This window comes from Eretmochelys imbricata, chromosome 2, assembly GCF_965152235.1.
Source record: "Eretmochelys imbricata isolate rEreImb1 chromosome 2, rEreImb1.hap1, whole genome shotgun sequence".
Classification (NCBI taxonomy): domain Eukaryota; kingdom Metazoa; phylum Chordata; order Testudines; family Cheloniidae; genus Eretmochelys; species Eretmochelys imbricata.
The window spans coordinates 228503399-228528241 of NC_135573.1; the positions used below are offsets into that span (position 1 = coordinate 228503399).

Genomic DNA, 24843 nt, shown 5'->3' on the forward strand with positions numbered 1-24843 from the left:
ATTTCAGTGGGAGCTCCTGGGTGTTCATCCCTTTTAAAAATCAGGTTGCCCTCCAAGGACCCAATCCAGAGCTCATTGATGCCAATGGAAAGACTTTCATTGACTCCATTGGACTCTGGATCAGACCCCAAACCAGGTTCTTTAGACTCTGCAACCAATTTAAAGCAATACAGCTGAAAAAATCCCAGTTAGATTTTAGATAGGTCCTGTCTTATTGAAGAGAGAGAGATGTTAGCCCCCTTTAAAACAAAAACAGAAGCACAACACAGACAGGGCGGGGAAGAGATAGTATCCTGCTCCTTGAATTGAGAAGCACAGTCCATTTGGCGCACAGTAGGTTTATGTGACCTTGTGTAGCTGGCAATCATTTGGCAAGTGTCCAAGTATTGATTAACGTGGCTAGCTGCTGAAAAATGAAAACTATTTGTAGTCATATGACTCTCAGCAATTCAATTGTTTGTCCCCATCAAGGGTGTAATATAAACATAAATTATACCCAATTCTGTTACATATATTGAAGATTCCTGTCAACTAAATGTTCCACAATGTTGCAATTCAAGTACAGGTTGTTTGTATTGTGACAAAGTTCCTCCTCTGCCTTGGTGCGTCTTGCGCTTTTTGGCAGATTTGCTCACCTCAGAGGTTCACAGCAGCCCTCAGTTTGGCCACTTCTGCTAGAGGCTCAAACCTGCCATTCACTCAGCTAACCTCATCACTGGCCAGCATGGGGGAAATGGAGAACAATCTCCACAGTCTCTGTTGTCCCACCTAGTGGGTCAGGGACAGGCCAGATCCCTTTCCAAATTAGACCTTCCCTTCTGGCATTGCTCACAAACCAGGTCAACTCCTCCTGTGTTGGATCAGGGGGAACCCGGGCCTGCCCTCTACACTGGGTTCCAGCCCAGGGCCCTGTGGATAGCAGCTAAGTCTCCTGTATCAGCTGCGTGACAGCTACAGCTACAACTCCCTGGGCTACTTCCCCATGGCCTCCCCCCAGCACCTTCTTTATCCTCACCGCCGGATCTTCCTCCTGAAGCCTGATCATGCTTGTACTCCTCAGTCCTCCAGCACCACACCTTCTTACTCCCTACTCCTTACACACTCTCCATTAACTGACAGGAGGTCCTTTTTAAAACCAGGTGTCCTGATTAGTCTGCCTACCATAATTGATTCTAGGATGGTCTTAATTGGCTCCAGGTGTCTTAATTAGCTTGCCTGTCTTAATTGGTTCTAGCAGGTTCCTGATTGCTCTAGCACAGCCCTTGCTCTGGTCACTCAGGGAACAGAAAACTATACATCCAGTGGCCAGTATATTTGCCTTCGACCAGACTCCTGTACCCCGCTGGTCTGGGTCTGTCACAGTATATATACCAGAGCCCCAAATTATTCATCTACATTTTGGGTACATTTTATTAATGTTTAAAATAATATTTTAATGCTATACAAATAAATAAAAAAATCAATTATATACATCACACAATCTCTCTTCATGTATTAATATGTGGTTAATCTTCTGTAGATTTATTTCTTGGACTTCCTAAAAAAGATATTAACCCTCTAATCCGTAGATACAAGAGTGCTCAGCACCTTGCATTGGCAGTGCCAGGGACTTTTGTAACCACTTCGATAGAACATAGCAAATTGTTTTTAAACATAGTGCTTGTGTCTCCTCTCACTTATATTGGTGTGAATCAGACGTGATTCCATTGAATTGAACAGAGTTACACTGGTGAAAACAACAACAACAGTATAAGCGAGAGGAGAATCAGGGCTGCAAAGTTCTAAGTGCAGCATCAGCTGAATAGCCATTGATACAACTCATGACATGTTCTGATATTTATTGTGTCATTACATTTCACACTTGGAGATGGGCTCTCACTGGAACACAGGATCTGAATGACCTTGAACTTTGAAGTACAGCTCAGGATCTAGAAATGAATTTAGCATCTTAGGCCCATATCTATACTGGAGTATCCAGGTCCCCTAAATTTAGAAGTTTGCATGTAGATTTAAACTTCATGCCTGTCTTTATTCAACACATAACAGTACTATTTAGATGTCAGGAACAGACTATCATGGATAACTCTATACTGCTAGCTACATCCTGTTCTCCAATACAGCTTTTTATTACATTCTGTGTTAGGGGTCTGTAATAAAAGAGTGATACAACTTTTTATTTCCTGGCCCATGTCACCTAACAGGGATTAAGGTTACAAAGCTGCCCTGTCATGACAGGGGTGAGCATTCATTGGTACCCATGGCTACTGTTACAGTATCCACGGCATATATGTTATGAAGGTATGTAATGGATAATGCTTTATATGTTAATAATCAAAACATGTATATATAGTCCCCTGTGAGCCCACCACTAACAATTGTTTTTAAATAATTTTTCATGGCTGTGACATTACTCCTATGAAATCTGCCGTTTAAAAAAAAATAAGATTGCATTTTGCACTGGAACTAGCTTCATTCTCTTGGCTACTGCAGCCCCTTGGACTATGCAGGGCTGGCACTGAAAGCCACTCCTTCTTCTGCACTGCACTTTGAAAGCCCATTTGGTCACAAGCTCTTATCTTGTGTAAACTGTGAAATGTATTTAAAAACCATTTGTTTTTATTAATTACAGTTGACAATGCTTAGACTCCTGCTGGTGACAGGCTTGTCTGAACAAGGGTTTTCTCTCTCTCAGCCCATCTGTTCCTCCTACTTGATTCTGCTGTTAAGTCATAATATTGAATTTGTGACATCAGTCATTTCCATAGCAACAGACTATGATGTAATTAAATAGAGAAAAATGACTTTGTGGCATCAAAAAGAAGGAGAAGCTGTGGGTGAACATTCTTATTTAAATGCAAATATCTGTGCTTATAATAAAGGACCAGAGCACATTGTTTGCAAAGTAAATTGTTGTTTTACTTTTTGTTTTTGCTTTTTGTTAAGTATTTTCTCTTCACCCTTCCCCGCACTTCTCCCCATCCCTCCGAAAAAATCTTCCTCCATGTGAGAAAGTTCACATTACAGCTGTATCAGTAGATGTACAGTGCATCATTCGGAGGAATTTATCACAGATGGAAGAACCTACTCTGAGGTCTTCAGAGAGGACATTTCCAAGGAGGACTTGCTTGCTGCCAGAAGTTGTTAGTTCACCAATTGTCACCCTCTGAATTTAAAAAAACAAACAGCAAAACCTTCCTTCCTCATGAGTGTAACAGGACAGTTATCAAGTGTGTGTGTCTTGGTTCTTTCTTCTCATTGAAGTTCATTGTAATTGCACTTGTGATGCTACATGTTAACATATTTTAAAAGGCATGGAATCTCCAAATGACGTGTGAAAAGACTGAATAATATGTTGGTTTATTATTATTTATTAACTTAAATTTCTCAAACAGTAGCTCAATTTCTCAGTAAACCTGATCAAATATTTTTAGTTCCTTGGAGGTAAGATGTCCCCCAGTGACATACTTAAATGCTCTAGTCCATATAACATGGAGCCCTGGAACAATTTCCAGCATGTGTTATGATGATGACTTGTTTATGCACATTTATGCTGTGCTCTGTATTTTCTGCAGGACTATATTTGATGAGAAGAAACTGCTGGAGTTCGCTAAACTTGGATGCTACTTAGAGTATGACCTCTTTGGTACAGAATTGCTTCATTACCACTTCCATCCCGATATTGATATGCCAAGTGACAACGAAAGAATTGCAAGGTACCTACTGCAATGCAATGAAGTATAAACAATAACACTACTAGCTACTGAAAATGAAAATTATTGGTATGCAGGTTTTCGAATGCATCACAGAATGGTCCTGCTCACTGCTCATACCAATATGCTAAATTATGGTAGTTTACTGTTGCTGGTACTTCTATCTAGTACAATAAATATAACTCTGTCTCTTACCTAGCTAGGTAAATATAATACACATATTTCTTCCTACAGAAAACGCAACTATGAAAACCTAAGCAAGTAGAATATTTTAAAGATGTTCATTCATAATTATTTGTTCATTTAGTTGAATGTCACCACAGACAATGGTTTCTCTTTTTTTTTAGCATCCTGATCTCCAAAGTGAGGGATTAAATGTGATTAGATAACGGTCTGGTCTTTGTTTGTAGTTGTCCCTGAATTAGTGTTATTACTATCTATTGTCCAGTCTAATTGCAATGTCTGATAAATGGGCAAAAGACTTTGGCCCAAATTCACCAATGGCTTTAATGGAGGTGCAGCCACTTACATGAAAGGTGCATTTGCCCCTTTGCTTCCACTGTTCAGCATGATCTGTTTATTTGCTAGGCCCTCTATCACTTCTCCCACCACCACCACACTCCCTATCCAAGGAATAACACTCTTTTCTCTTCAAACTCTTTAATGATCTTCTTGTTCACTTCTTCTAGTCCTCTTCCCTGCTTCTAATCAGCGTCTCCAATACCAGTTCAATTCAGTGAGATTTTATTAGCATAGCACACTCTACAAGTGTTGCTAGTGGTTACAAAAGAGACAGACCCCTGAGGTATGTGTCTGAGGTGGGTACGATCTGCCCAGGCTGGGGCTTCCTGCTGTGTTTGGAGTGGGATCCCCTGTGTCTGCTTGTCAGCAATGTCATTCCTAATCGAGTGGCAGATTGCTACATCGCAAGATGCCATCCCTTCTTTCTCCCAGGGACAGAAATACTTTTTTCTCCTCACTTTTTGATGAGAAGGTTTTTACAATTCCTAATCATTTGAGGAAATATAGGAAATATCTTTCTAGTTTTAACTCCTATTTGTGGACATTACTTTTCTGCCTGGGCTGCCTCTGTTACATTGGCCACATAATCTCTCTTGTCTGGTTGCAGACTGTTATCTCTTTTCTTTCTGCCAGGTATTTGTCTGATTCTGCACTTGACTTTCTCTGTGCCTGAAAGATCTCTGGTTTTACACAATAGGAAATCTTCTCTCTCTTTATATTGCTTTTCAGTCTTGCACTCACAATCTCAAATCCTGTTCTGTTATAACAACAGTTTTTCACACTTGGCCTTTCTAACATGGGCTTGCAAAATATTCACCCAGTGCAGTTGTTTTGCATGTAGAACTCTTATTGAAAACACTGGGAGCTATACATCCAAAAAGATTGCTCTACTAGGCCTGGGGTAATGTGTCTCTCCTTAATCATGGTAATATTTTTTGTCTCATCCATAATATTCCCCCCCTCTCTCCCAGCCACAGCTGTTCCTCCTTAGCTCCCTGGCATTGAATGAGTGTAGCAGCAGGCTTTTGAGAGAGAGAGAGAGAGAGTGTGTGTGTGTGTGTGTTTGGGTTGGAAACGCGATTAAACTGTTTCTTGTACTTTCAGTGTGTTCACGCTGGAAACACCATGACAGTGGCAGCCTCCTGTTTTTCTGCAGATTCCTAATAGCCTGACACTTGATTTGTATTTCACACAGTGTAATGTGTATCAACATGACCCTGACATTTATTTGTACAAGTATTTAAAGAGAAGAACATTTTCAAGCATATTCATGTTCAGATCCAATACTTACGTATGAATTAACTTACATAAATGTGTATGTCTAGTCACACAAATACAGCTATAAATATGTATGTGTATGTACATATAATATAGGTATATGCAAAGGGTATGTTGAAAATTCTTTTTTTAATGAGCAGGCATGTAGATTTATTGTAAATTTTTAGGAAAGTTATGGGATGAGGGAAGTTGTATTTCTGGCACTGCCTGGATCTTAGGCTGACCCAGTCATAATTTCTGACATAATCTCCTTCAAAATTTATGTTTATTGATTGGTTTGGGTTGGTTTTTTTTATGGTACCTCTTACCTATGGTCAAGGTTCCTTCCCCACTCTGAACTCTAGGGTACAGATGTGGGGACCTGCATGAAAACCTCCTAAGCTTACTTTCACCAGCTTAGGTTAAAACTTCCCCAAGGTACAAATTAATTTTATCCTTTGCGCCTGGATCCACTGCCACCACCGAACTTTAACTGGGTTTACTGGGAAACGTAGTTTGGACACGTCTTTCCCCCCAAAATCCTCCCAAACCTTGTACCCCACTTCCTGGGGAAGGTTTGGTAAAAATCCTCACCAATTTGCATAGGTGACCACAGACCCAAACCCTTGGATCTTAGAACCATGAAAAAACATCCAGTTTTCTTACAAGAAGACTTTTAACAGAAGTAAAGGAATCACCTCTGTAAAATCAGGATGGTAGATACCTTACAGGGTAATTAGATTCAAAACATAGAGAATCCCTCTAGGCAAAACCTTAAGTTACAAAAAAGACACACAGACAGAAATAGTTATTCTATTCAGCACAGTTCTTTTTTCAGCCATTTAAAGAAATCATAATCTAACACATACCTAGCTAGATTACTTACTAAAGTTCTAAGACTCCATTCCTGTTCTATCCCCGGCAAAAGCAGCATATAGACAGACATAGACCCTTTGTTTCTCTCCCTCCTCCCAGCTTTTGAAAGTATCTTGTCTCCTCATTGGTCATTTTGGTCAGGTGCCAGTGAGATTACCTTTAGCTTCTTAACCCTTTACAGGTGAGAGGATTTTTCCCTTCCCTTTATATTTATGACACCTACTTTTTCTTTTATCTGGTTTTTCTTGCTCAGATCTGGTGATTTGCTTAGTATTAAATTTTGATTTGTGGACCCAGCCACTGCCATCTTATCCTCTGCCAAGTACACAATCTGGCACTGGCATGTAGTTTTGGGATGGAGGACGTACTTGCACTGTGGCAGACCTACAGTACTTACAATGTTAGCATGTGTATTTTATGAAAAACCTCCAGTTTGACACTAAGTCCCAAACCATACCTTATTTACCAGATTTAGGGTGACTATGATTTTTGCCCACCTACATGCACATATCTCCTTATAACCAATCTTCTGTATAAATCCTGCCCTCCCCCACCCCAAGCTAACAGTAAGAACTTTCATATTGCTGATGACAAAATAATACAATGTTCCTTGTACTGGATCAAAGCACACTCAAATAATGAAAAATCAAAATTGTAGAGTGCTAGTAAAAATGGTGGAATCAAAAAGTTTATGTGAGTGATAAGCAATGAACAAACACCAGTTTTGTTAATGTTCATCTCTTCCATTTTAATGTTGCAAGCCAGTGGGATCTCAGGACTCTTGGTAACATTCTTAATGCAGCAAGACCTACACCTGGCCAAAACACATTGACAGTCCCTTCTGTGCCAATAGATGCTGTCAGAGAAGCATGTTGAACAACCTTCAGATATAGTAGGCTCTTATCATGAGGGTATATCAGGCAGCAGAATTCTACCTTTGTTCACTTAGGGTTCCACATTTTGCAAGAGTGGAAGGAACACGCTGATAGGAGTGGAACCAAAGTGGTTCTGCTGACTGGAAGAGGGTGGCAGGATGCAGGAAGGTTAATGAAGCTGTTTCTGCACTGCCATAAAGGAGGTGATTTTTGCAGATCCCCCAGCCAAACTTCACCCTCAGGCCTTGTCTACACTATGAAATTAGGTCGAATTTATAGAAGTCGGTTTTGTAGAAAGCGTTTTTATACAGTCGATTGTGCGTGTCCCCACACAAATGCTCTAAGTGCATGTAGTCGGCGGAGTGTGTCCACAGTACCGAGGCAACTGTCGACTTCCAGAGTGTTGCACTGTGGGTAGCTATCCCACAGTTCCCGCAGTCTCCGCCGCCCATTTGAATTCTGGGTAGAAATCCCAATGCTTGATGGGGCTAAAACATTGTCGTGGGTGGTTCTCGGCACATATCGTCAGGCCCCTCTTCCCTCCCTCCCTCCGTGAAAGCAAAGGCAGGCAATCGTTTTGCGCCTTTTTTCCTGGGTTACCCATGCAGACACCAAACCATGGCAAGCATGGAGCCCGCTCAGCTCACCTTCACCGTATGTCTCCTGGATGCTGGCAGATGCGCTAGTGCATTGCTACAGCAGCAGCTTATTGCCTTTTGGCAGCAGACAGTGCAGTATGACTGGTAGCCATCGTCAACGTAGTCCTGGTTGCTCTTTTAACCGACCTCGATGAGGTCAGGGGCACCTGGGCAAACATGGGAGTGACTCAGCCAGGTCATTCCCCTTTTAAGTTTCGTCTCATGGCGATTCAGTCCTACCGGCAGTGCACTGTCTTTTAATCAGCAGCCAGGAGAAGACGATGGCCAGCAGTTATACGGCACCGTCTTCTGCCGAGCACCCAGGAGATGACGATGGCTAGCGGTCGTACTGCACAATCTGCTGCCAGCAAGATGTATAAAGGTAGATGAAGTGGATCAAAACAAGAAATAGACCAGATTTGTTTTGTATTCATTTTCTCCTCCCTCCCTCCGTGAAATCAACGGCCTGCTAAACCCAATTTTGAGTTCTATCCTTGAGGTTTTGAGTTCTATCCTTGAGGAGGCCATTCTGTTTCTCGCAAAGCCACCCCTTTGTTGATTTTAATTCCCTGTAAGTCATGTTGTCAGTCGCCCCTCCCTCCACCAGAGCAACAGCAAACAATCGTTTCACGCCCTTTTCCATGGATTGCCCGAGCAGGAGCAGACGCCATATCACAGCAAGCGTGGAGCCTGTTCAGCTCACCGCAGCAATTATGACCATTGTAAACACCTTGCGCATTATTGTGCAGTGTATGCAGAACCAGCACCTGAAAAACCAGGCGAGGAGGCGACGGCAGCGCGGTGATGAGGACATGAACACACTTTTCTCTAAAACCACGTTCCCCTGCAATTTGGAGATCATGGTGTTAATGGGGCAGGCTCATGCCTTGGAACACCAATTCTGGGCCTGGGAAACAAGCACAGACTGGTGGGACCGCATAGTGTTGCAGGTCTGGGATGATTCGCCCTGGCTGCAAAACTTTCGCATGAATAAGGACACTTTCATGGAACTTTGTGACTTACTTTCCCCTGCCCTGAAGCGCAAGAATACCAAGTTGAGAGCAGCCCTCACAGTTCACAAGCAAGTGGCAATAGCCCTGTGGAAGCTTGCAATGCCAGACAGCTACCGGTCAGTCGGTAATCAATTTGGAGTGGGCAAATCTACTGTGGGGGTTGCTGTGATGCAAGTAGCCAACGCAATCATTGAGCTGCTGCTATCAAAGGTAGTGACTCTGGGAAATGTGCAGATCATAGTAGATGGCTTTGCTGCAATGGGATTCCCTAACTGTGGTGGGGCTATAGACGGAACGCATGTCCCTATCTTGGGACCGGACCACCAGGGCAGCCAGTACATAAACCGCAAGGGGTACTTTTCAATGGTGCTGCAAGCACTGGTGGATCACAAGGGACGTTTCACATCAACATCAACGTGGGATGGCCGGGAAAGGTTCATGACACTCACGTCTTCAGGAACCCTGATCTCTTTAAACAGCTGCAGGAAGGGATTTACTTCCCAGACGAGAAAATAACTATTGGGGATGTTGAAATGCCTAAAGTTATCTTTGGGGACCCGGCCTACCCCTTAATGCCCTGGCTCATGAAGCCATACACAGGCACCCTGGACAGTAGTAAGGAGCTGTTCAACTATAAGCTGAGCAAGTGCAGAATGGTGGTAGAATGTGCATTTGGATGTTTAAAGGGTCACTGGCGCAGTTTACTGACTCGCTCAGACCTCAGCAAAACCAATGTTCCCATTGTTATTGCTGTTTGCTGTGTGCTCCACAATCTCTGTGAGAGTAAGGGGGAGACGTTTATGGCGGGGTGGGAGGTTGATGCAAATTGCCTGGCCACTGAATACGCGCAGCCAGACACCAGGGCAGTTAGAAGAGCACAGGAGGGCGCGGTGCGCATCAGAGAAGCTTTGAAAACCAGTTTCATGACTGGCCAGGGCACTGTGTGACACTTCTGTTTGTTTCTTCTTGATGAAAAGCCACCCCCTTGGTTGCCTCTAAATTCCTTGTAAGCCACCCGCCCTCCCCCCTTCAATCACAGCTTGCTTGCAAAGGAAATAAAGTCACTATCGTTTAAAAAACATGTATTCTTTATTAATTGATTATAAAACTAGGGAGATAACTCACAAGATAACCTGGGTGGGGTGTGGGAGGCGGGTAGGAGGGAAGGAAAAGGCCACTTGTTGAATGCCAGCCTTCTGTTGCTTGGGCTGTCCACTGGGGTGGAGTGGTTGGGTGCCCGGAGCCTCCCACCCCGCGTTCTTGGGCATCTGGGTGAGGAGGCTATGGAACTTGGGGAGGGTGGTTAAGCAGGGGCTGCAACGGCAGTCTGTGATCCTGCTGCCGTTCATGAACCTCCACCAAATGCTGGAGCATGTCTGTTTGATCCCGCAGTAGCCCCAGCGTTTCCTCATGCCTCCTCAGATCTTCCTGCCGCCACCTGTCCTCACGTTCATCGGCCACCGTCCTGTACTCTGCTATTGTGTCCCTCCACACAGCTCTGTCAGTGCCAGACGACTGCATGAGCTCAGAGAACATGTCATCGCGCATGCGTTTTTTTCGCCGCCTTATCTGAGATCGCCTATGGGACGGAGGAGAAAGGCTTGAAACATTTGCAGCTGCTGGAGGAAAAAAAGGGAGTGAAGTATTTAAAAAGATACATTTTACAGAACAATGGCTATACTCTTCCACGGTGAATAATACTATTCACATTACAGAGCACATGAGATTTTGGTACAAGGTCGTATTTTGCATCTTATATTGAGTGCCTGCGACTCTGGTGCTAGAGATCGCACACGCAGGGCCGGGCAACAGAATTCGGCTTGCAGGCGGCCACGGTAAGCCATAGTCTTTCGGCTTCTGCAACCTTCATAACAGCAGCTCCCTCCTTTCCCATACCAAGCAAAGCCCGTTGAGTTGGCCATTTAGTGCGGCAGTTTTCCTGTTAACGTGCAGCAGCAGAAACCAAACTAACCTCCTTCCCCGCATCCAGTTCTCTAGGATGATCGCTTTTCCCCTCCCGCCACTGCATGGCTGGTATCAGGGAAGATCCCTGCTAGCCAAATGCGAACAGCTCAGCACCAATGCCCCCCCCCCTCACCGCCCCGCATGGCTAACTGTGGGGAGGATTTCTTTTCAGCCACAGGCAAACAGCCCAGTGGGAACGGGCGCCTCTGAATGTCCCCTTAAGTAAATTCTCCTATTTCAGCCAGGTTGCCATGAACGATATCACTCTCCTGAGGATAACACAGAGAAAGAATGGATGTTGCTTAAATGCCAGCAAACACCGGGACCATACGCTGCGAGGTTTTGTCATGCAATGATACCAGATTACTTGCTACTAGCATGGCGTGGTAAAGTGTCCTATCATAGTGGACGGAATAAGGCTGCTCTCCCCAGAAACCTTCTGCAAAGGCTTTTAGAGTCCCTCCAGGAGAGCTTCATGGAGATGACCCTGGAGGATTCCCGCTCCATCCACAGGCACGTTAACAGACTTTTCCAGTAGCAGTACTGGCCACAAATGCATCCCAAGTCCTCAGGGCTACTTAATCATTAAAAAATGCTTGCTTTTATAACATGTATTATATTTTAAAAGGTACATTCACCAGAGGTCCCTTCTCCTGCTTCATTGGGTTGGGAAGGTATTTCAGTCAGGGTGATAAAAAGATCCTCGCTGTCGGGGAGAATGGTGTACTTTTTGCTCTCCCCAAGCTGCTCCTCCTCCTCCTCATCTTCCCCATCCGCAAAATCCTCAGGCATGGCGGAGAGTACTCAATCATCGGAGTCCACGGACAGTGGTGGGGTAGTGGTGGCGGACCCCCGTAGAATTGCATTCAGCTCAGCGTAGAAGCTGCATGTCTGGGGCTCTGTCCCGGAACGTCTGTTTGATTCTTTGGTTTTCTGGTACGCTTGTCTGAGCTCCTTAAGTTTCACACGGCACTGTGTTGTGTCCCTCCTGTATCCTCTGTCCCTCATGGCCTCTGAGATTTTTTGAAATGTTTTGGCATTTCGTCTTTTAGAACGTAGTTCTGATAGCACAGATTCCTCTCCCCATACAGCGATCAGATCCAGTACCTCCCGTTCGCTCCATGCTGGGTGCAGGGTTAATTTGGATTTAATGCTGCTAAATCCAACATAAACTCGTAGTGTAGACCAGGCCTCAGAGGGAAAGACATTAGCCACCATCTTATCATCTGTCCCAACTTGGCCCACTCTCTGCTTGTGCAAAATCTGTTTATTAGCCCTTTACACCTATTATATTGCTGACATTTTTATTTGTACAGAACTAGCAAAGACAGCTGCTGCTAGACTAGCCATTTAATTGACTTTTTCCATAGATACGCTGCTGAGGGTGGGATATTATCTGTGTGATTTTGTCTTTGTGGAAATTGGTGACTCTCAAAGACTTGAAATGTCTATAGCCCAGTTATTCCAGATGGAAATTCACTAAAGAAATGTTACTATTTGCATAGTCCACTCATACTTTATTCTGTGAATAAACTTCAACAGTCTGGGTCAGAGCCTCCGCTGATTTAAGCTTGATTTACTTCCGCAGGGCTACAGCCATTTACACCTATGGTTTTGCTTTTCCCTGTGTGATTGCAGAATAAGAAACCAGTATTGTTAAGACTGTTTAGAGTGAGCAAAAATCCTCCAGAGATTTGATTCTTCAGCAGAAAGAGCCACAGTTGGAAGTTATCTAATCCCTGTGCATTACCATGTTCTTTGTTTGTGGAAATCCCTCAAAAAAAGTGTGTAAATGCAGCTGAACTACTTAGCAGTACAGGTGTGGAAATGGTTTGTATTAGGTTAGAGGCAAGAATTAACCCTGTTAAATGATCATTTGAAGAACAGTGTATGTAGGAAGCGATTGTTTAGTCTTGTGGGCCAGGCCTACTCATATTGAAATCCATGAATTTTACCATTGACACTGAAGGAGCAGGACTGCAAAACAGTGTAATAAATCCTGGCAAAGTGGATTTTCCCACCCATCACTCCAGGTGTGTGACATTGTCTTGCTTCCAAAGGGATTTCTTCTCTCTAAAACGGATCTAGGATCGTTTAATCTTTTGTGTATATTTAAGAAACATGCCTGCTTGTTTCTTTTTAAGAGCCTAAAATAGTTCATTTAATTTATAATACATACTAGAGGTATGTCCCTGTAAAGTATTTAAATACTAATTATTTCTGTATTACTTCCAGAATTGTATGAACTCTTAACTGACAGACATACTTTGTATTCACTTTTATGCAGGATTCGGATGTTGATTGACGAAGGCTATGAAGACAGAATTGTAATTGCTCATGATGTGCACACTAAGAATCGATTGATGAAATATGGAGGTCATGGATATTCACATATCCTCAAAAACATTGTTCCTAAAATGCTAATAAGAGGCATATCCCAAAATATAATTGATAAGATATTGATTGAGAACCCAAAACAGTGGCTGACTTTTAAATAGAGCTCATGATTAGCTATTCACGTCTTGTATGTAAAGCTTGCTGAGAAAAGTCAGATTTGTTTCAATAGAGTGGTCATTTTAAAGCCAGGTTCTTTTGAGGAAAACTTGTGTGATGTTCATAAGACCCCTAAAGAGCAGATAATCACTTCCCTTTATAATTAGAACAAAAAATTTTGTGTATTATCTCTCCATCTGATTACCTCTAATAATCTGGTCCTGAATGAGTTATTTGTTTTGAGCACAACTACAGAATTTTCCCAAGTAAATATTGAAATAACTGTTTCCAAAGAGCAGATTTAATACTATAGTTGATTATTATTCAGGATTATTATTTTTTTAAAGATGCATCATCTTAGCTACTTGAGGAAATTTAAAATGTTTCCAGTTAAATGGCCCTCCTCTGGAGCGATTTGATGTTCCTTGTAATATTGATGATCCTGTTAATTATCCTGCTGTTCTTTAATTAATGCTTAAAAAAGAATATGGCACTTTTAAATAGCTACTGCAGAAAACAGAATAACAGAAGGAAGACAACGTGATTTCAAAAAAGGTACTGTATCTCTCATGATTAGCAACTTGTAGAGATTATTTTTAAATGAAAATGTAAAAGAATACATGGAAAAGCTATTTTTAATAAAGCAATTTGTAGACAACTAACAACTTTATGTTTTAGAAGTCTTTTTTTTTTAATTATGTTAACATTTTGAGTTGAACTTTTGGAAACTTGCAAGTGAAAATGTGAAGTGTCATGCAAATCAGCTTGATGTTGAAAAGATGAAAATCCACAAGTCCAAATATATTACATAATACAATTTAATGAGTTGTTACAGTTATAACAAAGGCCATGATTTAATCAGTTTACAAATCAGTTTGTCAAGATATGATTCAAAAAAGAAATGTTTGCCTTATATATGTTTTTCATTTAAATATTTGTTCTTTCCTCTAGACCAAAACAGGGGTAAATATTTATTTATCCAAAGAAAAGATTGTGTGTTAGCAATGGCAATCTCATTTCAATAGCTTATTCTTTCACGAGTCCAGCTTTTGATGTCCAGTGGTAATGAAGTATTCCTGTTCACTTCTTGGTGAATGTGCATTGCTAGTTATAAATGATTTTTTGCTTGAAACCTTGTTGTTTGATACCTACATAAGAAATCTCCAAAGCTTTGCTGCTAACCACTCTGTAGCGGTGGTCCTCTGCAATAAAAGCTATTGTGATATGAGCAGATGTGAAGTCAACTATGTGTCCATTATAAAATATATTGCATATAATCAGTACAGTCCATAAATATGGGTTGGTGTCTTTTTTACTAGGAGAGTAGAAATGTTTAACCAAACTGATGTGATATAATGAGGAAACAGAAAAAAAAAAGGCCGTTATGTAGCACAACTCTCCCTTTTGAGAGCCAAGATACGTTACATATGAGATTCTCGTATTGAGCATAGACTAACTGATGGCACATCATGTCTTTTGAATTGAACAGCTGTCCAAAGGAGGAACAGACCAGAAGAATGATATGGTCTGTGTAAGAAATGCCTTAATCATGTAAATAAATGCTTTCTAGGGGGATTTTTCTATCTTTAAAATCTCTATCTTAAAGTTATCAAAAAATCAAAGGGGAAGATATTTTTCTTTAATTATGGCGAATATTTGACACTTTAGTATATGACAAATCTCAGTTTGTCCCCTTCCCTTGGTAGATTAGAGTAAGTTGCATGGGGCAGATTATGTAAAACAGAAAAACTAGGTCTGGTCTCTCACTACTGCATAGCAATTTATACAAATAGTATTTTTATTCTGCCATGAATGTAATCTAAGATCTATACTGCATAAACATTACAGCAGGTAGTGACGTAATTATTTTGACCTTACTGTAAAGGTTCTGTTATGTATTCCTGCTATAATTTTGCTTTAGACTTAAACTTGCAAGTATCAACATGGGAGCAATTAAAAAATAAAAACATAATTTCTAAATAAAAATCCTTTTTATAGAGGTATTACTGATATTGCTGCTATTACTGATTGTAAAAGATTTTTGTAGAACTATAACTGAAAAGCATGTTTTTACAATGTAATTCTCCAGGCCATTAGTCTATTATACTGAGTAAGCCTTTTTGAGATATAGATATATAGATACAAGAAAAATAGGTTTTAATACACAGTTTTTTGCATTTGAAAATCTGTTTCTCTCTTTGCATAACTGGTTTTCATATTTGGTAATATGCTTATCTGTTAATTTCCGTCACACCATACTACAAACGAATGCAATACCTTGTAACAGGTACTGTGTTATGGCATCATCACATAGGGCCCAAATCCCACTCTCATGCAAGTATCCACACTGACTTCAGCAAGACTGGTTGCATAAATAAGCTGAGCAGGATTTTGGCCAGTGGTTTTCTCACAATGTTCTATGTAAGGACTCCAGTTGACTCTTTGTAGTATGTCAAGTCATAAATAATCTTTTGTTAAACAAAAGTAGTAACTACAGATTTACACTGAAGACTAATTGCAGCAAAGAAATTATTCTGGCCTGGCCTGGGAGCGTGGATGTTAGATTTGCTAAAACAGTATTTACACAACAAACCATCAAGAACGGGTTTGTTAAATTGTCTAAACATATGTATTTACAAATGTTTACATATTAAGAGCCAAATCTGTTTACATATTAAAAGCCAAATGGGAGTTTTGCAGTTGGCTTCAGTGGACCCAGGATTTGGTCCAAATATAGGCAGTTTGTTATATCATCTCTTATATTTTCATTGAATTGTTTCTTCTGTCTTTCTCTCTTAGAATAAAATTAAGGGGCGGGAAAGGAAATTTAAACTAAACGAATGGGTGGAAATCATTTAAAAGGCCTGACCTACACTCACAAAGCAGGGAAATTAAGAGTTAAGGCTTGAAACTTATTAGTTTCTAGTTCTAGATAGAAGGATAACAAAAGTACAAGGCAAACAATTCCTTTGGAGAGAAGAAGCATTTCAATTACCTCTTCCTTTTATTGTAAACTCATTCCTCACTATGAGTGGACTCCAGGCATCATAGTTAGCGGGTAAGTCACACGAACCAAAGCTGACATATGGATAAAGCAGCAAGATCATAATACATCAAAGTATCATATATACCGAAGAAATAATTCAGTGTCTTTAGATTTTCCTAGAAAAATTTGTGATCTATATAGGACTTCATTCACATCGACACTAACAATAAGAAGTATTTGCTTTGGCGGTAGTGGATCACACATCTGTTTAACTTGCTTTTATATATATATATTTTTTTTTTATTTTTTTTTTAAATGTAAGGTTTCTTTGTGTCATACAGATGTGAGTCAGGTAGCATTTGATTTTCCCCCACTACTGAGGTGTCCCACGGTCAGTATCCACTGGATTCTTGATTCATTGACTTCTGCCACATGAATCCATCTCTTAGAAGAACAAGCTTAGTTTTTGACTCATAATCAGTCAGCATAAATAATAAATCCAGAAAATGTGCTGTATTTGTTGTTGTTTCCTCCATGTGCTTTTCCTCCATCTAATTTTATGTAAACTTCATCTCCTGGCTCCAAATGAAGAACCACGCTGTTACTGGCATAGTCGTAGTTCTGATCAGCATCCTGAGCAATTGCACTAGCTCGAACCTATGTAAAACAAAAACAAACATAAATGTTTGGTTAAGAAACTTGGACATTCTTCCTGCATGGTGTAATTAAAACATGTCCTGAGAAGGCATTGCACACTTTCAGTGCCACTTTAAATATGCCTAGACACCTCTCAGCTGTAGTTTTCCCCTAACAATACCATCACTATTTCTGCCATTGCTAGAAATGGTTTACAATGTAGCAGCAAGTTCTCCCAGAAGTAGCCTAAATATTTTAACTCAAATCATTATCACATGGCTTGTTTGCCTCTGAGTAATACAGGACTGCTCACTCTCACATCTCCGGCTATTTTGCCCCTATTTGTTTTAATTTTTTTTTAATACAAAAAATAGCTAGACTCCAGGGAGCTGATTATGGACTCACTCCAGGTTTAGACTGGTGTAACTCTAACTCCAGTGGAACTACTGATTTACACTGGCATGAGATCTCTATCAGCCCCAGGTATTAAGGTGGAGTTTTTCAGACATGTTCTGATCATAATAGTTACCAGATTGTGTTGCAAAAACACAGAAATAAAATAGTCTCTTGCTGCCAATGAACTTTAAACCCTTGTAGTTGATTTGTCTCCAAATAAGTCATCAAAATGTAAATGAAATGCTGAAGAACAAAAAAATACTAGTGGATAAACAATCGAAGCCAAAGTAGGAAATTCTGTTATTGGCACAAATTTCACATAATCATTTAACTTCTGTACAGTCTAAAAGATATAAATTTTAAAATTACATCAGCGTGTATTTTAAGATGAATTATGGAGGTTTCAGCTATTTGATTTTTTTTTAAAAAACTGAATATACTACTTTAACGCAAACATTTTCCCCTTCTTACTGTTTGGCTACTAACTGAGTTTGACATCATTAGCAAAGAAAAAGGAATTTATTAGCAAACTGAAAGGAATTTATAATCAGTATCAAATTGTAAGTCAGTCTTGCGCAACGAATATTCTGTCGCATCCTCAAGTAAAGGTAATCTTCCAAATCATTTAACTATAATTTAGTTCTGCTTTGTAAAATATTTAAACTTATTTGTATGTGATTTATTTTATCATCATCTTTGTTGCTTGGCCCTATTCTAGAATAGTTATACAGAGCTGTAAGTGATTTAGTGGTTTTGCAAATGAGAAGTAAGTAATAATGCATGACTTGACTTACAATATGTGGGATTTTTATTTTCAGAATTGAAAAAAATGAGCTATAAGTCTAGAATTTCCATGCATTTCTTTTAAAGTTTAAATGATAGGTTTTCAAATTAAATTTTCATGTGGCATGATCCCACGTTAATACTGAAATGTTAAAAAGGAAGGCTCTTTAGCACTCTAGATCTCAAGGTATTTCATTATGAAGCTTAAGCAGCAAAAATTCTCTGTGCATCACCTAGCAGGGGTGAGACCAGCTTACAAGGTTTATAATTGCATAACAATGTGCAAATTTAAACAAATATATTAATATATGAGTCACTGGTTCACATGTGTAATTGTTTATTGAGATGATCTGTTTTGACCATTATTTCAGCAATAACTATCAAGGCATGGGGCATTTCTTAGGGATTAATGACCATCAGGGCAGAATTGATGGCTTTGGGCAATGAACACTATTCCATAGAAAATAGAGGTGGTTATTGCTACTATAAATGGAGGAAGAGGGAATAAATATGTGGCCATGGTTAGTTTGTATTTTAATATATGTGAAACAAAATGATTTTCCTAGGGAATTAATGCCCTGCACATTGGCAAATTGAATTGTTTAAATTACCACCCCCCACACACACACCCAAACAAATTCCATTCATGCCACAATTAAATTCTACTTCTTGGATATATCTAACATTTATACCTGTATTGTTATGAATAAGTATATCTGCTGTACAGTAACAAACTATTTGTGCTATTGGCTTTACCATTAAAGGCACTCATTATGAGGAATATGGGTGCTGAACATTCGCTACAGCAATGGACATTTCATTGCTAAGACTCTAGGTAGTACTTGGCTGTACTGAGAGAATGATTTAGACATTGAGAACCTAAAAATAATCTCGCAGATTGTATTATTTGTGTATAGCCACAAAGCCCTGTAAATGCATTAACTTGGTCCCACAGTCCAGTGTGTTACCCTTAAGGGGTTTTCTTCCTTTGTTTGGGAAAGCCAATGTAATTTCTTTTTAAAGCCTATGAAAATAGTCTCAGAAGACTCCTAAGTGTACTGCCCTAAGCGTGTAAATGTATTTCAAAATTAAACCATTAATGTAGTACCCATTTTATAAGTTGCATGACTGCCCACCTCATCATTTTATAAAGGTACATTGGGACACTGAAATTGCAGACACATACCAGCTAAGCAATGTGATCTCAGCACTTCTTGTGTTTAAGCTCTGTAACTATTAAGGAGGGCAATGTGTTACGCTGGAGACCGTAAGCTTCCTAATACCTTCTACATTGCTTTGGGATGATTTTTTCCTATAAATCATGCCCTCTCCCCGTAGTAATGTCCCCCACTAGAGAATACTATTGAATATATAACACCATCTGGGGCAGACTCAAACCCCTTTTTAACGATTTCATTTTATAATATCCAGGCTTTTTCACAAATACTCTAGAAAGTTAACTACTACCACATTGCATCACCCGCCAGTGTTTCACGAACAAATCACACTTTTAAAAGGCACCCGTGCACTAAAACTACTAACTAATTGCAAATAAACTGAGTCCTGATATTTAAGCTTAACCATGACTTCTCCTCCTACATATCAAGAGAAGGAAAAAAGTAACATCCCTTGTACACAAGACTCTCAGTCAGCGGGCGATGAGTATGTGTAGTCCTGCTAGGGGGTAGAAGCGGTTTATTAATAGTTGGGATCTTTTCGGTCAGTCTCTGGCTCAATTTAATATTTATAATAAGGGTTTTCACTGCATGCCTTGCTTTGCTGTGGTATTTTATTTGACTGCTAGCATGTAGGGGGAGAAATACTTCCGACGTTTTAATACCCAAAGACAGGCTCATGATTTAATCGCAGACGCGGTAGACTCACTCTCTACTATACACAGCCTTGCTTTGACAGGAAGAAGTCAACGCGGTTGCACTACAGTGTAAGAGTTTTACTAGTGCGGGCTCAGCTGCAGACGCGGTATTCGTGGTCGACATTTGCTCATGTAATTAATTGCCGCTGACGTCCTCAGAGCTCCCTTCCCCAGTACTTCTGAGCACCCATAAACAAAAGGTTAAGTGGCATATCAGATTAATTTACAGGCCTTTGATGCTTCCATCTGTGAGCCTGCATTCAACACAGTGCCTAAGTGAAATGGCTCGCGTCTGGTTACGTACGATGGCACTGCGCTGCCCAGCAGTGGGAAGCATTTTTAAGCTTCATTTTTGTGCCTTTCACGGGGGCGGGGGGCTTTAATCCGAAAAGCGACACGGAATCGGGACCACGGCACGGGGACCGGGAATCCCGAATTTCAGCTTTATGAGCCCAAGCCCGGTCAGGCCAAGAAAACCTGCCCAGCACATACATGCGTTAGCCAGAGCGCAGCAAAGCTGCCGTGTGCCCTCCCTGTTTGCTGAAAGCATCGACCCTGCAACATTTTACATTTACTAGAGGGAAATTCTTTACAATGTTTCAGGGACCGTGTCGGCTGGATTTCTCGTCCCAGAATAGTCCCGGCGTAGCAAACCGTTCCCAGTTATATTGAATTACTTGCAGACCATTAGTAACGCTTGTAAGTTTCCCCGCGCGTTAGTTCATATAAATAGTATTTAGAAACTATAGTATAATCTTCGTTTGTGACCAGTTGAAAGCTTCTGCAGCCACCCGTCCTTCTGGCCACATTCCAAACGTCTCTGGTCCTTTTGGAAAGCATGACAAGTACTCCTGGTTTTTTTCTACCCATTGTCCATTAACCAGCAGATCGAAATGGTGGGTGAGAGAGAGAGAGGTATAGGAAAGAGGTACAAAGTTACAGAGAACATTTCCACAAACTCAGCAGTAGCAACAGTTAGACTAATTAAAATAGATTATGCCGCTGTCTTGCAAACTGTAGCATCTCAAGATCTTTCATTATTTCGGTGTTCCTGGGGGAAAGATGCCGAATCTCAGACTCTGAGCCCTAAAAACGAGGGCTCTTTGATGTTTGGTTTGGCTGTTACATTTTGGAAGAAATCCACAATTCTTGCTCTATCTGTACCTAAGTAGCCTGCTAATAGGAAAGGTCTGCAGGCAATATTAATGTTCTTAGTTATAAAAGTTCTTTAACTGGGGAATTATGCCAAAATAATAAATTTCCTGCTCTGTCAATAGTGCCTTAAAAGCCCCCAGCTGCCAGCCTATCACCCCGATATTCTGGCCTGTAGTTTCTATTTATTGCATGTTTCACACCGGAGCTTCGGGTTGCCTCTTGATTACTTAGCTTTTATTAGAATGCGTAAGTGGCCATGCTTCCTGCTGATGGGAGTTCTGCCCCCGCTAGCCCCCAGCTGGGCCCTGTTCCCATTGCACTCTTACTGCGCGTTGGATTCCTGTGTATTTCGCGTCCCCCTCAATCCCTTGCCCTGTGTATTCTTAGAGAAAGTCTCAGGGCGTCTGGCTTCCCGGCCACCCCGTTGGGCCCCGTCTTTCTGTGCCTCCCTTGGCTGGGCGCTTGAGAGAGGAGCATCCCGGGTAGGCAGTGAGGGCTGACCGCAGCCCTCCAGAGTGCAGTTCAGATCCGCTTCCCCGCCTCCATCCCCCCACCCCCAGCCCCATTTTGAGGCCGTGTTGCTCAGGGAGAGGAGCAATTCCCGCTACAGCCGCCCCGGGGGGAGCGCAGAGGGGAATCGCTTCCCCCCATGTGCTTGTCAGTCTCTCAGCCGTGCACGGCGCTGTCTCCTGGTGCCCCACGGCGACTGTGTGGCCGCGAGGCTTTCCAGCCTCCCTCCACCCGCAAGCGCTGTCACTTCGGCACCCTAAGGGGTGTTATTGAGCATCGCTGGGCCGGGCTGCAGCCTCCCCCCTTCCTGTGCAAACGTGCCCAGGCTGCAGGGCCCCTGGAGCCCCCGCTCTGACCTGCCCGCCCGGGACCCAGCTCCCCCGCGTAAAACCGGATTGACTCGCCGGGAGAGAAAGGACATGATCCCCTTCCCCCGAGGTCACCGCAGGGCCGGAGCCTCCTCCCCGGAAGCCAAGGGGGAGTTTCCCCATCAGCCTTAAAGGGGTGAGATAGGCCCAGCCTGGGGCCGCCTGGCTCCTAACGCCCCCAGTCCCGTGTCTGTCCCCTCCCCGCCAGGCATCCTCTCGGGGCCCTTCCCCTCCTGCCCCCCTGGCTGCCGGACACCACCCCTCCCCCGGGGACCTGCCCTTGCCTACCCCCTGCAGGCCCCCGGTGTGCCCCTCTCCACCCTCCCGGGCCCCACCTCTCCCCAGGGCTCCCGCTCCTTCCTCCTCTCCCGCAGGTGCTTCCCCGCGGCTCCCCTCTCCGGGATCCCCCACATCAGGCTCCTCTGCCTTCGCCCCCCTCCATGTCCCACCCCGGGCCCCTGATGCCCCCCAGGTCCCCCCCCCCCGGCCCCTCACCTGGTTGTTCTTGCAGAGATCTGCCCACATGCTGGTGCCGTCGCCGCCCCGCATCAGCACGTGGTAGGTGAAGAAGTAGATGCCGGGGATGGAGCACGTGAACTTGCCCGTGGTGGGGTCGTAGTGGTTGCCCAGGTTGGTGACCACGTCGTCGAACCTGAGCACCTCGTAGCCCTCGTGCTGGCGCTTGAGGCCGGCGTAGAAGGCGATCTTGGGCACGGTGCTGTAGGTGGCGGCGCTGATGGCCCCGGCCGCGTTCAGCCCCGGCGCCCCGGGGGGACCCGGCAGGCCCTGGCGCCCGGGCTCGCCCTTCTCCCCCGGGGGCCCCACCGGCCCGGGCGGCCCCGGCTCCCCGGGCGGCCCGCGGGGCCCCGCCTTGCCCGGCCGGCCGGCCTCGCCCTTGGGCCCCTGGATGAAGGTGGGCAGCGACTGCATGAGGCCGCGGTCGGGCGTGGCCGCCGTGCTGGGCGCCTTGGTGCCGCCGTAGGGGTCGCAGACCATGCGGCAGGTGCCCAGCATCTCGTAGTGGGCCGAGGTGCCGGCCGAGCTCACCAGCACCGGGATGAGGACGACCAGCAGCAACACCATGACCACCCCCAGGGCGCCGGCCGCGATCAGCCGCCGCCTGCTGCCCACCAGCCGGCTCAGCGCAGGGCGATCCTCCTGCCTGCTTTTGGACAAAATCTTGCTGGTTGGGCGGGGACCTCCTCAGAGCCGAAAACACCCCGAAGCCCCTGGCGAGCCCGAGCCCCCCGGCTCCGCTCCGGCGGCGAGGAAAGTGCCCGCGGCCGGTCCACAAGGCAAAGGCTGAGCCCCGGGCACCTGTGGCTGCCGCTGCTCTGGCGCGCAGGGAGCTGCCGCCCCGCGCCGGAGCCGCTCACACTTTTATGCTCCTGCTGGCGATCGACTTTTTTTTTTTTTTTTTTTTTTTTTTTTTGCATACGGTGCCACTTCGAATCAACTTTCCCTCGCGCCGGCCTCTTCGCGCCCCTCGCGAGCGCCCCGCTTTCCTGCCCCCTCCTTTTTTTTCCTGCAGCGACAACAAGTCCCCCAAGGCAGCGCCGGCTGGTGAAACTTGCAAGAGCGCACGAAAAATCCCCCCCTGGCGGCGGCGGCGGCCCCGTCCCCTCCTCGCCGGTCCCTGCTTCTTCCCTGCCAGGCGCACCCGCGAGCGCTCTGCGGGGCTGCCGGCCGGGTGCGGAGCCGCCGACAGAGTGAGCGCGGCAGCCTGCCCGCCTGCCAGGAGAAGAGGAGGCTGGCAAAGGCGCCGGAGCAATTTATAGGCACCCAAAAGCGCAGGGGAAAGGGGAGCTGCGTTGGCATCTCATTCCAGCAGCTGCTCCGCTCTTCCCACTCACCCCGAGTTTGGCATCACCCTGCCCGTGTGGGGATTGTTCCCTCCCTGCCAACGGATGAACAGTGAAATCGTGAGCACGCCCTGGCGCTGAGCAGCCCAAGGGGACGAGCGGGGTTTGGATACCTGGCAGGTCACCGAGCTAGACGGAAAGGTCACCCCCACCTCCTGGTTAATGGGTCCCCGAGCTCTCCCCCGCCGCATTAGCACGGGACTGGAAATCGCACTTTTCGCCTAAGGACCAGGCTCCCCGCTTCACCTCATTGTCCCAGTGCAAGTTAGTTGGAACCACACCTCCCTCCGCTCAGGAGATTAGCAGCTCCCCCGGATTTTAGCGCACAGGCGTGATCCTTGTGACACCCCTAGAAATAGCTCGTGGCAAATGGCTCGCTCTTGGAATTAAAATGAAACGATCTGCTGGTGACTTGTCCAAGGCTGCTTCGTCTGCTCCCGTTTTGTTCAGAATATGGCGTTGTGATCAAGTTTAAGAAACCAAGCCAATGAAAAGGGCTCCCGCTCATGCAAATCAACCTAGCCCAGGACTCAAGGCAAGGGGCTGTCCCAGGTAAAGATAGGGACAGAGGAAGTAAGTTTTGATGGCAGGGTCTCTTCCTCCCCTCCTCTTCCCAACCGGGGCACCTCTGCGGCTGAGTGGGTAGGTGAAAGACCAGCCTGAATGTCACATTGGGACCAACTCCCCACAGAGGATGTTAAGCAAGTTACCCAGCTACCAAAGCTACAAGCTGCACAAAGCGCTCTTTAAATAAATAAGCAGAATTGATTCCTAAATCATACTTCTGCATGCAGGAGCAATGGACGTCAATCAAAGGCGGGTGACATTTGCCTGTCAATACGGGGATGATAGCTGGAAAGCGTGTGACTTATTGCAGCGGGGCGAGAATCCGAAATGAGCCCCGGCAGCACATAAGACAACAACC

The 24843-nt window shown here is 44.0% G+C and overlaps 2 protein-coding genes across 9 annotated transcripts in view; one reads left to right on the top strand and one right to left on the bottom strand.

Annotated features, from left to right (window-relative positions):
* Window positions 1-14014, top strand: part of PTER (phosphotriesterase related) — a 34534-nt gene extending 20520 nt beyond the window's left edge. For 7 of the 8 annotated variants that reach the window (XM_077808164.1, XM_077808162.1, XM_077808161.1 and 4 more), the window contains 2 exons: window positions 3573-3713; window positions 13144-14014. In XM_077808164.1, coding sequence (XP_077664290.1) covers window positions 3573-3713; window positions 13144-13354 — 352 coding nt within the window. In that variant the 3' untranslated portion in view covers window positions 13355-14014. Of the gene's footprint in view, window positions 1-3572; window positions 3714-5336; window positions 5643-13143 lie in introns of those variants that run through there. The other variant, XM_077808165.1, reaches the window with a different exon arrangement.
* Window positions 14015-16812: 2798 nt separating this feature from the next.
* C1QL3 (complement C1q like 3) lies at window positions 16813-23172 on the bottom strand. Its single transcript, XM_077809431.1, has 2 exons — window positions 22552-23172; window positions 16813-16992 (listed from the first exon to the last, which is right to left on the bottom strand). Exons 1-2 carry the CDS (start codon window positions 23137-23139, stop codon window positions 16813-16815), a joined length of 768 nt encoding a protein of 255 aa, XP_077665557.1. The 5' UTR covers window positions 23140-23172.
* Between the last annotated feature and the right edge of the window lie 1671 nt (window positions 23173-24843).